The 12,736-nt window shown below is 36.3% G+C and overlaps 1 protein-coding gene across 9 annotated transcripts in view; it reads right to left on the bottom strand.

The window, feature by feature from the left end:
* The window catches only part of NFAT5 (nuclear factor of activated T cells 5), an 82,441-nt gene that overhangs the window by 16,510 nt on the left and 53,195 nt on the right, over positions 1-12,736 (bottom strand). For all 9 annotated transcript variants that reach the window (XM_026077419.1, XM_026077418.1, XM_026077416.1 and 6 more), the window contains 6 exons: positions 11,001-11,191; positions 8,828-9,000; positions 6,416-6,550; positions 6,187-6,239; positions 3,700-3,832; positions 1,324-1,401 (listed from right to left, as the gene is read on the bottom strand). In XM_026077419.1, the coding sequence (XP_025933204.1) occupies positions 1,324-1,401; positions 3,700-3,832; positions 6,187-6,239; positions 6,416-6,550; positions 8,828-9,000; positions 11,001-11,191 (763 nt within the window). The remainder of the gene's footprint in view (positions 1-1,323; positions 1,402-3,699; positions 3,833-6,186; positions 6,240-6,415; positions 6,551-8,827; positions 9,001-11,000; positions 11,192-12,736) is intronic.

The raw sequence follows: 12,736 nt of genomic DNA, 5'->3' as shown, positions 1-12,736 counted from the left end.
GAACAGCCAAAAAAGAGCTGGCTAGCAGAAAAATCCTTACAAGAAAATAAATCAATATTTCTTCCACAAATTTAAATATGAGGACATGAACCAATAAGAATAGTACATTATCTCATATCTGCCTAATGTAGTATTCCAATGTATGTTCTTCTGAAGCATCTGGTATCTTCCATGGGGGAAGGCTGCATACTAGATTAGACAGATGTCAGGCTTGCTCTGATATATCTGTTATTATCCTTATCTTCTTAATCTTGTCTACTAAGAAATCTTTCCGRTCCTTTTATCAGCTTGTTTCATTGCCCTAAATCTTTTTCCAAATTTCTCCCCAAGTATTCTCTGCAGACTTGAATTCATCCTATCTTGTGTCATCTTCCCTGACTAGTTGTTAAGGTACAGTCAAGTTGTAAATATATTCACTGCCAAGGCCCAATGTAGAGCTATTAACTTTAAACATGAGCTTCATGATTTTAACCTGAAGCTATGGATTCCTATCAAACTTGTGATCACATTGTTAATTTGCTTACCTTTCAAACTGCTTTCACCAGAACAGGTTATGGAAATTTCCATTAACCTTTGTACACTACCATAGTTTTAACAATCAACTAAGAAATTCTTCCTTCCTATACTTTATTCCAATATAGGAATATAGGAAGGTTCAATTCATCTCACACTTCAAAACCAGGGAAACCTAAAACTTGCTCCCTTGGAACAAAATGACAAACTTTGAGCATGGGTAGAATGGTTGGGGTAGGGGGGACACACTGAAGGGAGTAAGCTGAAAATGCCAGAATTAGCGTTCTCACTAGCTGCACTGAAAAGCAGTTTTATAAAACCACAGGGCAATTTCTACTCTGTCTCTAGTACTACCACATCACTGTAACTTTTTAAAGAGAAAATAYCAAGTTAATACATGAGTGTTTTTCAGTGCTCGTTTCCTTTTTTTTTCTTTATGTGTTTTTTTGCTTCGATTAACACTGCGCAGTTTCTGTAGTAATTCCCATCTTAAGTTTCTCCTTCGTCTTCCCTTGCAAGCATATTAAATGAAGATAGAATACAGGGTCTGAGATAGGAAAATGTAAATGACTTTGTTTAATTATTTTTGCAAAGTTTTTGTTCTGTACTATCCCATGTTAAAATATACTTTAAAGAATACAGTTACAAAGTGAAATATTCAGAATCAGAAAACAAGCCTCATTGTAAGAATATTGTCAGATTATATGATCACATACTTATCTGCACAGGACCTCTGATTTGTTCCTGCAAAATTTGGTCAGGAATTTATAGTTAAATTATTAACTACATAGATAAGAATCAATTTAGTACCTTTTATAGCCTCTTCAAAACAACAATGTTGGGCTGGGCTGGAGATTTCCTTCTTCACATTAACATTCAGAGTACCAGCTGTTTTAGGCAAAAACACATTGAAAGCTTCCTTATATTAAAATAGCAAGCAAGGCAGCAAAGCAAACCAAAACTGTTCCTTACCCAAAGGTAACTGAGGTTCTTTGAAATCCACAGAAACATTCTGTGGTGTTTGTAAACATTCTGTTGTTCATAAACATTCTGTTGTTTGGTGTGTGGCTGTGCACACACCAAAACACTTAAGTTCGATTCTTTTTGGTCTAAACCATCTGCTGTCCCTGTGTAGTGTACAACGTGTGGAAGCACCTTCTACTGTATCTTTTGCTGTAAGTAAAGGAGTAACTGAAGCTAGCCGTACCTCAGATCCTTCTCCCATGTCACATCTGTTCCTAGTTGGACTCCATAGYAGGGCAAAAGACTACTTGTTGTGTAATAAAATATATGTATCTCAAGGAATCACAGTCATAATATGTAAATAATTGCTTTTTCTTCAAAAGCCTGCATGCAGATATTTTTCATGCAAGCTACACAAATAGTTCTGTTCTTTTATTTTTTATTTATTATTTGTTTTATAGAACAGCTTGATACAAACAGAAATCACAACAGGAAGTCTCTACATTGATATGACCTGACTCGACTTTTCATACAATCTCCTTAAGGTTATAAAAAATCTGAAAAATACTCTGAATGGGTTAATTCTATTTAGCTAGGCTAAAATCATTCTAAACACATACAAATTGCAAAGTGGAGATGAAGCTCTTTGGCACATAGCTTTGAAAGAAAGGCAGATTGGCTTTCATGGAAGCTGGAGATTCCRTTTAGAAAAATATCTCAGCTGAAGCCTTAACTATGAACTCTCCTCTTCCTGAAAATCCCTACCGGGAAATATTGCCAGAGAGCTGGCATCTTCTATTAAGAGATTTCTTGATGCCAAATTAAAGCAGAGATCATGTAGTTAAGGACAAAAAGGATGGAAGTGTGAGCTGATTTTTCCTTCCAGTATATTATTTATACCCTAAAGAAAAAGGAATTTTATAGATGGTTGATATATTCTCCCATGTTTAAAAACCTACTCTGGAGTGTAAAATGTGGAACAGTTTTGAAATAAAGTGTAAAGCTGATGCTGTTGCTAGGTGAACTTTAGAATGCAGTCAGTTTGGAGACAAAACAGACTATTATTGTCATAGAGTCCAAAACCATCACCAAAAAATTCTCTTTTTTTCCAATTTACTTCGAGGGAGATGGAAATACACACATAGGCTTTTGCTATAGCTTCCATAAATAAGCCAGTTGCCTAAGCATGGATGAACATGGATCTTCTACTTCATGAGGAAAGATGACACTACTGCTACGCATTCCATAAATACCCTAAGGYCTATCAAAAAGCTCAGCTCACTTCCTCTGGATAAGAGGGACTGCTATATGGAATGAAAGGTTCTAAATTGTTTAAATAATGAACTTAAACTGAAGCAATGTCATTAAATGACAATTTCCTGACCACTGCAAAATCTGGTCAGTGGATATTGGCTAGTACGTGCACACATGAATGGCAAATGCAGCTTTGGATAGGTTAAATTGAAGCACTGTTGAAAAGCAAGATCCTGTACATATAAGACTAGAGCTAAGAGTAGTTGTTCCTACATAATTTTAGCACAAAGGTCTCGTGCAGAGTCGCACAGATGTATTTTTTTGCTTTACACTGTCTGTGCTGTTTACACTACCCACTCCTCCGGTTTGCTACAGTTACGTAAAAGCTGAGTGCTCTTTTACACACAGCAAAAGCACTGCATTAAATCTGCTCTTAAATTTGAGGTAAATTACATTACATGCTCTAGGAACACCATTTAGCTGTAGTCTGTGCTAATGATCCTAATGCCCCAAATTTCATTTTCACTTCCAAAAATGGAAAAGCCAGTGAGCAATTGCACTGTGGACAGTGATACAGATACGTATAAAAAAAATGAAGTGGTGAAGTTTCAACATTCTTTAGCATAATGCTTGTTTCTTTTTTTTTTGTTGCATTTGGTGCACTGCATGTAGTATGTCTACTTTTTTTTTTCCTGCACAGCTCCAGTTTGAATCTTATGCTAGAAATGGATGCTACTATATGAAATCAGCTGCCTGCATGCAGCCGAAATTTGAGCTACTTCCACATGAAGGAAGAAAGCCAAGCCTCTAGATTTCATTATTTAACAGAGCAAATCTCACCAACAAGAGAAGTTTGAGAGACCCACATTACTTAACATTTCCGTTATATGGATTAAATACTATGCATCAGAAGTGAGATGCTTAGCAGGTAAAACTGTCCATTCCTTCCCGCAACTTTATTTTACGTACATGTATCTGGAGTGTAGGTAAATGGTTGCACATCATGTGATCTTCCAGCATTGGTCACCACATATATTCCCACAGAAACAGCTGAGGTTATTTGCTGGTCATGATATGGTGGCACCTTCACAATAAGGTGATTCTGCATTGCAAGAACAAAAGAATCCACATTGGAAACTATTTCATTAGTTTAAGTCTTAATTATAGCTACATCTGCTGAAACAAAAAAACAGACTCATAAAACACTAGAAAGAACAAAAACATTAAGTTAGTTAAAAGTTTACTTCACTGAAAATATAAGTTGAGCTAGAAGAGACATTATAATGTTCTGCCTATATGATGCTTATTTGCAATTTACAGCTTCATTGGAAGGTGCAGATAGGAAAATCATACAAAGTATAGTACTTTAAACATAAACTTATGTCTAAGAACTTTACTGAACTGCAATCAGAGTTTGAAGTAAAATTCTGCTGGAATCAGAGATTTCACTGTTCTGCTGAATCAGGTCTTTGTATTCAAGGTGAACAGACAGAGGATGCAGTTTCATGCTATACTTAAGCTGATTTAGCACTAAGCAGACATCAAAAGATATGCCTCCAATCATTCATCAACAGTAATAGTCACAAATGATCTACAGGCTAATGTCCACTTCCCAACTACCTACCCATTAGAAATAAAAAATTGTTTCTACTAGTGCATGCATAAAGTATTGCTTTCTGAGTATTTGGAGCAGCGGGACCAAGACTACATTTGTTAGATGCCATTTATATCTAATAATTTCTCCAGTTTCAGTCCAATAGTCCATAGAGACACTTAGTTGTGTCAAAAAGAATAACATGTTGGAAGAAACATCAAATATCAACAGAAATTCAGCCAGGTATAAAGACTACAGAATACATACAACATATTTCCACTCAGCAGTAATCTAATGAGTCCATAGGAAAGCTACTGGAACAAAAAATGGTATTAGGCCTTTTAATTAAACTGTACATGARGGCAAACACCTGCTCTCCAAGTTCACATACCACACTCCTACTGTGGTATCCAAGTTCCTGATTAGGAACTGAACAATCACACTTGGGTAAAGCCGACTGATAACAATATCCTACCAGACCCACTGAAGAACTAATTTGAAGAAAAGGGATACTATGCATAAAAATGCACAGGAAGAGAAGATAATCAACCTGATTCCAAGTTCCTAAGTGAAACTCGCCATACTGCCAGTTAAGAGGGAAAGGTTTATCAAATTTTTCTTTGAAAACAGAATCTCARCTAGAGTCAGACATAGGATAAATCAGGAAGCTCATATTACTTTTACTGTTGATTTTCACAAGAGAACTGCAAGTTGAATTCTGTAAATGGCTTTAGTGTATCTGCTCTTTCAAAGATAACATTTCCTGAACATTAGATTTTAAGGTACGGTCTATATAAAGTGCTATAACTAAGTCGGAATAGGATGTTACCTTGTATCAATTTACACAAAGGAAGGCCTTTAGCAAAACCATCTTAYTGGTTTGCTTCAGACAGACTTTAATCAGAACTCATGCATGTCAGCTTCTAATTTATACATTGATTTGTCATACACGCAAAACGTCACCCATCCAAAAAGTTTCCAATCAGTCTGGTTGCCATCTCATTTCTTGCACAGTATCACAGCTGTTCTATTCAGTTTAGGCACTTAAACAGGAAATATTTGAAATTAACTGAAGTATGGTATCAAGTGAACCGAAGTACAGATCCAACAGAATGAAGTTCTCGTTTTTGGAAAGAGAGATGGAAAGCAAAATGACAATCTCAAAACAGAAGTTTGTTGCTAGAGTACAGAGGCAGTCCTTCCCGAGAAGAGATGTACACTACCAACTTTTACCCAAGAGGTCTCCATTTCTTGGGCTCAGTACAGTACAATTCCTATTCTAAGGAATGAAAATAAGATTCTTTCTAAACCTCTATAACACTTCATTTTTTTCAGAACAGTCTGTCTTACTTCTTGTGAACTGACAAAGATTATAGACAGAGAACACTAACACAAATAATTTAATTGTTTAGAAGTTATTATTAAGTACAGAAAATAGGGAAGGTTAAATGAGGGCAAAATTCAAGTAGCCAAAGTATCATAAAAAATGATACATCACAAATACAGCTACTAGGTTGTTTTGTTTAAAAACATATTTTTGTTTTCTTCAAAGCCAGGAAAATATTTTTCCTTACTCATATTACTGACAGAAAATAAAACCGTTGGGTATCTTTTTCAGCTTTAATCAACATGAGYGCCGCACAGTATTTACAGCACTGCAGGTGAAATCTCTCTGAAGTCGGTTTCCCCGAGTATACACTTTGCATTTTACAGGTAATAAGCCATTGCTCCTGGCCCACACTCAAGACAATGATAACAAACCTGTGAATCAAAATCTGTCTTGATGATGTTAAGGGGCAGTCTTTTCAGGTGTTTATAAGGAACAAATTATTAATAACGAAAAGAAAAAAAAATAGAAATACCTGATGAAATAATTCCATGTCTATTTCAGCTTCTGCTTTCCAAGAATTTTCATCTAAATTAAAGTTAAAAAGCATAATTTATTGCACATCCATATAAAGCATTTTACTTTAGTGCCTTTGATTCAGCTTATCAGTTCATTCTCTACAACTAAACTATACCAAACAATGCAATTTTAAACCTAAACATGTTCTTTTCATCACCCCAAGCCAATGTTGCTTTCACACTAACCAGACACATTCTCTTGGAAAATCACTTTTGTTCCCTTTAGAAAGTTTTTGCCAATCAGAAAAACTTCCTCTTCACCCTTCACTGAACAACTGTGCAGACTTTTCTTTAGGATCTCTGGAACTCCTGCTGGTTGAGCTGCAATAGGAAAAACAAAACAAAAACAACATAATTTGAATCAAAGGAAYATTAATATCCCAAACCAGAAGAACTTTCACTTACAGGATTAAAAGGAAAGAAGAAAATAATTCCTAAACTTCTTCCTTTTTACATGACTCATCACAAAAGTTTTCAAGAAATAACCATGTCTAATATTTCCTTGCTAAACATAATGACCTCTTAAAAAACACACTTAGATATATTTTCCACTAATAATCTTTTCCCTTTTCTACTGCATTTATTAAATCTTAAAAGAAACAATGCTTTTACAGTGTTTGGACTAAAACTAAGGAAATGCCCAGAAAAGAAGAAAATTTGCTTCTGTAATTTTCTAGCATAAAGAATGATAAGCAAATCCATAGACCCAAACACGTTCTCTTCACCTGATATAGCTGAAGCACGCCTTCAAATTGCATGCTTAAGCTGATAAAAAACATTCCTCACGCAGCTTATTTGCCCTGCTATGCAAAAGCCATATATGTAAAAATAGTAAATCCCATATTGTCTGCAGAGTTCTACATGACAGAGCTTTTTGGCTGACGCAAGAAGAATTAACACAGGACTTTCTAGAGCTAAATATTCAGCTGATAATTCCAGTTTCTAATAAAGGTTTTTCAACCACCTTTTCTGTTCACCTTAAAATCCCAGAGGCATAGGCTCGTACCCAAGTTCTGGCCTCGTGGCCTGCCTTGACTGTTTAACAAGAGTACTCTCTGGGCTCGCTACACACAGGAAATTGGGCTGCAACATTCCACATTATTTAAGRACCTTTCAGAAAGGATTTTTCTGCAACTGCTGAACTGGGTTGCTTGGGAACCACTATGCAGCTAGAAAATATGCTGAAGGCACATGAACTTCTGGAAAGAGTAACTTGCTTTAGGTTTGCTAACAAATCAACAAAGCCTATTTAAAAATGTAAACCTTAAATAAAGGACCTGCCATCCACTGATGTCTTTCCTTTAGTTCCAGGAACACACTGCCACTTTGACAGCAATATTAGTTTTAAAGCACAAGATAAAGAGACACTGATAAGTGGAAAATGTAAATCATTTAACCTAAATTTAGCTTGCTAAAAATTAAGTCTATTTATTTCATACTAAATTTTTTAAAACCTTATTTATGGAAGGACAGCTTTATTTCCTTCTTTCTTGGAAAAAATTGAAGACTTTCAGAGTTTGGAAAACATGCATATCCCTTAATTTTCTCTTAATTCCAAATCTTTTCTCACTGGTTATGTTTCTTAGCATCTTTAACCATTCTTAACATCTCCTTTGGAAAGCTGACAAGGGGAGGAGCAGGAGTACCGAGAGGGCTAATAGGACACAGTTCAATTTTCGGGGTGTTTCTTGCCACATGAAAATGCATGCGACACCCATTCTCTGAAATTAAAATACATTTTCTTTATGGTTCTTAGGATGCTGCTTTCCAAGAGACGACACGCCACCAAGTCTATATGTAGAATCATTTAGAAATCCCAGGTCTGTGTGAAGATACTTCTGCTTCAAAATGTTTAGTTTTATACGACTGATACTTTAGGGGTCTATGTTGTTTTTAAATAAACAACGTATCAATGCTACCATTTCCTAAACTCTGGGTGCTTCTCTCTTCTGTTCACAGAAGGGTAGATCAGATCTACTGAAGGGCAGATCAGGGCACAGGCCCGGTCCTCTTAGCATACTACCATCTCTGGATTTGACTCTATACGCAGAGGAGAGCCTCTGATGTCGTGGTCTCCCTTGATGCCATTTTCCATGGTGTTCAGTACAAGTTAAACAGTCAGTGCAGCYGTCTGTGCTCAGTGTTAAACAAAGCATTTTAATAAATATCTATTAAAAGTTTCATTTTTGCATTGAACCAGAACAGATTCGTTCTTTAGCCCAATGAACTGCCCAAACTGTAAAAAGCCATGGTTTCCAACTTCTAATAAGTCATTTCTACCACTGAAAGCTGACTGGTGAAAATGACAATACAAAAGAGATTAAAACCTGTATCAAAAAAGTCAAGTTCAAAGCAATCATGCCAAACTCTGAGCTTTCAAAAGGCAACATTTAGTTTAATAAAAGAGCAAGAGATTTATGACTGATCAGTATTTCTTAAAAGCAATTTTTATACCCCCATTAAAAAAAAGAGAGACCTCAGCCATGGCTATTTTGAAATAATCATAGATTAATATTGCTTCTTTTTTATAAGGTATTTTAATTCAGGCAGATTAAAATCCAGATTCCTCTAATTTCAACTTTTTGTTTTGTTACTTACTGCACAAAATTGGGGAGGAAGGTGTCTGAAGAGTCAAAGTTGAACCATCTTTGCGAGTGATGTTAACACGAAATACCAATCTGGCACGTGTGCTTTTTTTCTTGGAACCAGCAATCCCTATCCTAGCTTCAACATCAGCATTTCTCAGCTTCAGTATTCCCACGCAATCAACCCTAACAACACATAACATTAGCATCAGTGGCCTAACATGACTTCAAAATCAACAAATAGAGTTTACTAATACATGGAGTTTTATAAGTTTAGCATCTTTAAAAATCTTGTCACCTGTTAAACAAGCCAGAAAAATCAAAACTCATAACAAAGTAGTTACTGAAATATTCCTAGATTTTTTATTAAATGAAATGTCTAGATAAACTTTCTCATTATGCAGCCCTATTTTCAATGCATCCCTACTTAATTTGGATGCTGAATCATGGGAGGTAGGAATATGCAAGTACTATGAAAAAAACAGAAAACTCAACATAACAAAGTAATTCTGGTAATTCGAAGTAATTCAATTTATCGTCACAGATCTTCATTCTCTCATTCCTGGGACTCGTTCTGGGTCTGCAGGATTATTATTACAAAATATTCCGCATTCACTTAAAGTTGCAATAGAAGAAAAGTTACTGTAGTCATATCATTTATTTGTTTCCAGTGGAACTTGGTGGAAGCAAGTAACAGATGCACCGCACCGTACCTGTGGTCCTAGTGCATACTCCACTTAGGGCCAGGGTCAGAGAATGGTGCAACGCCAACTTTTAGAAAGACACCCATCAGATGCAAACTAACATCAGGTTGGGGTTTTTTTGCTTGAAACGTTAGGAAAAGAATATTGTAGCTTTAACAGGATCTTAGGCACTACAACCAAAAAGCACAGGGAACATTTGATATCTAATTTATGGAGAAACGATTTTCGTGCTGCGAAATGAGGGCCAAGGAGAGACAGCTGGGGAGCGGAGAGAACAAGAGGAGAGAGAGATTCAGAAGGTGGCACTGGCATTACTATCAATGGAGAGGTGCTATAGTACCACTGAAATTCCATGAAAAAAAGAAGAAAAAAAAGTTCTACCTGACAGGAGGGTTTTTTTTTTTTTTTTTTTTTTTTGAGAAAGTAGCCAAGGTTAAATCTTTTTTCCCAGATATTCCAGGTTCATCTTTCTAGTATCTCTATACTTATATGGTTTCACACTAGCACTGAGGACAATTACAAAACTACTGTTTAAGAGGCAGTTTCCAAACTTATCATGCAAAAATATTTCATATTAAAAAAAAGTATTTAGTCTATTAGCAAGCTGTATTATTATCCTGCTTAAGAAGCAGACATTGCAAACCAAAAAAATGTTTCTTCTCTTGACACATGACCAGTTTTTAAATGAAGATGTGTGGCTTTCATGCACATATCCACAGAAAAAAAAAGAAGTTTCTTGTGATATAAAGCAGTCCGGCAGACAAGGCTGCTTGAAAATCTCCTACAGTCTGCCTTCAGACAGACTTCATCTCTTCTGAACAACAATTAAGTACTGTTTAAATGCATCTAAAAACCATTATATACCCAAAATGATGCCTGTACTCTGACCAGATAAGTTCTGCAAAGTTAGCAAAGCACTAGGCAGTCATTCATGACAAAGGACTATCTGAGGAAAAATGACAGAAATGGAACAAATGAAGAGAGAGAAGAGAAAATCCAGGAAGAGTTTAGCCTCACTATCCACAATTCCCAGCCCTTTTGGGCCTAGCTCAACATAGGATCTGAAGATCCCAAAAAGCACTCTCGTGCTTCTCTCTTCTGGTTAGCAATTCTATAGATGTTAAAAGAAAAGACAACCTGTAAAACCAGTGACAACTTTGTAGTTCATACAACACTTGAATATGCACATTGTTTTGTTTTTTTTTTAACCCCCTAATATAACTAAGTTAATATAAAAAGTTTTAGAAAAGACAAAGAGTAAGCATTAAGTATAATAAAGAAGAACTGAGAATGGAGTTTAAGAGTTCTTCTTATACATGTAGCTGCACTAAATGCTTGGTGCATGCCAAAATTTTCATACTTTCAACTGTTAACACACCATCTTCTCCACTAACCTAAAAAGGAAAATCAGTTTCTGAAAATGGGCCAATAAATGAAAACACTAAAACACATAAATAAATAAATAAACAAGAAGTTACTTACGCAAGTGTCATATTGTTGCTAGGGTCAAGTCCAACCTCAATAACTGTAGTCCCCTCTATATCTACTTCCTTACAGGGAGTTGTGTTTCTTCCAGTCACTCTGCAGGCCTGGTAGAATCCATGTGGTTTCACTCGACCAGAGTCATTACCCACGAACACCTGCAGCACCACTGGCTCATTGTGACCCTCCAGCTGAAACAAAGCAGAAGAAACCAGATTATTTCAACTGATCAGCAATGCCTTTAATTAAGCAAGGAAACATTTTATTCAGCTGAACTTATTCCAAGTGAATCTATTCCCAGTGTTGTTAGAAGCAATTCTAAGGGAAGCAGCATTTTTAGCTAGTTTATAAACAGAATGGTAATTAATACTTTTAATCTTTTGTCATTGGTTCTTCCATTAAAAAACAAACAACTCATTTAACACACAGCTGAAACGAAGACTGTTTACCMCCCCCCCCAAAAAAAAGAAAAAAGAAAAGAAAGAAAGCTACACACTGCTTGACCACTATATATCTTGTCTTCACATGGAATTAGCCCAGCTCCTAATTTTATGTCTCCTTTGACTCCTCACTCTCAGCCAAACCTTGATTACTCCCCCGTCTTTCTTCCCAGGATCCTCGCCCCACCACCTATATCCACCAATGAGCTGAGAAAGAGAGAACATTTGCTGTGGCTGGTTCCAAAACACGTGAGAATTTGTGGCTCAGTACATGCACACTGAACAAGTAACTAGCCAGGCAGCTTCTGGGATCTTATCTTCATGACAGCTACACCCTGACATCTCTGTAAAACCAGATTCACACCGACTAACTCTTAAAATAAACACTGGATGAGTGAGAACACAGTGAGGGGGGAAGGAGTGGACAGGGGAACAGGATATATGTATGGGCTAATCATTCAAACAGGATAAATGTATGGTCAAATCATTCAAACCTAGTTTTCCTTCAGACACCAAAGTAAAAATAAAATGGCAATTCAATGTCTCCTAGTTAAACTTTATGAACAGTGTTAGATTCACTCAAATACCTAATAAATAAAAGCATTTTAAGCATACATTTCATATACAGTTGTAGCAGGCTTTCTGTAACCCACTGAGCAAGCCAGAATTGCTCTGGAACACATTAGTGAAAAATGCATTCATTTTTATAGCATCAACATAACGGTATAAAAGGGTAGTATCATTTTAGTGCCTTTTATTTTTTCCATTAACAAAATCCCACTGTAGTGCTACATATTGAAAAGACTCTGAAGCAGAAGTGAAAGAGGTCATGAAGTAAACCTGGACAGCGTATTACAAAGTAACCTCTAGTCTTATTTTTAGGTAACAGAGCACAAATATTTCACACAAAAATGACTCAGAGCAAAAAAGAAAGGCCAGGTTAGTTATAAATTCCCAGGCCAGAGATGGAATTTCTTTGCCAAAGCACCCTAGGAGGAGGTAAAACCCATATTTTTTAATGTTTGCACTAAACCATAATTGTTGCTAGGGGATTTCTGAGGGACAATGTTCTGTTTCACCCTAGGTCTGGAAGCCCAGCCAATACTTACAGAAGAGAAGGCGGCTCATTTTCATTAGTAAGGCAATAGCAAATGAGAGCAGAATCCTCCAAAGGATCTCTTGGGGGATTAGTCCCTGGCATATTCCGAAAACGTAGTTCTGGAGTGCTTAGCTAGTTCTAAAAATCCGCAGATATTGATAAGATCATACATATGCCCCTCACCTTCAAATGGAGCG

This window comes from Apteryx rowi, unplaced genomic scaffold (assembly GCF_003343035.1).
Source record: "Apteryx rowi isolate R43461 unplaced genomic scaffold, aptRow1 scaffold_451, whole genome shotgun sequence".
Classification (NCBI taxonomy): Eukaryota; Metazoa; Chordata; class Aves; order Apterygiformes; family Apterygidae; genus Apteryx; species Apteryx rowi.
This window is presented reverse-complemented; position numbering and strand designations above follow the sequence as displayed.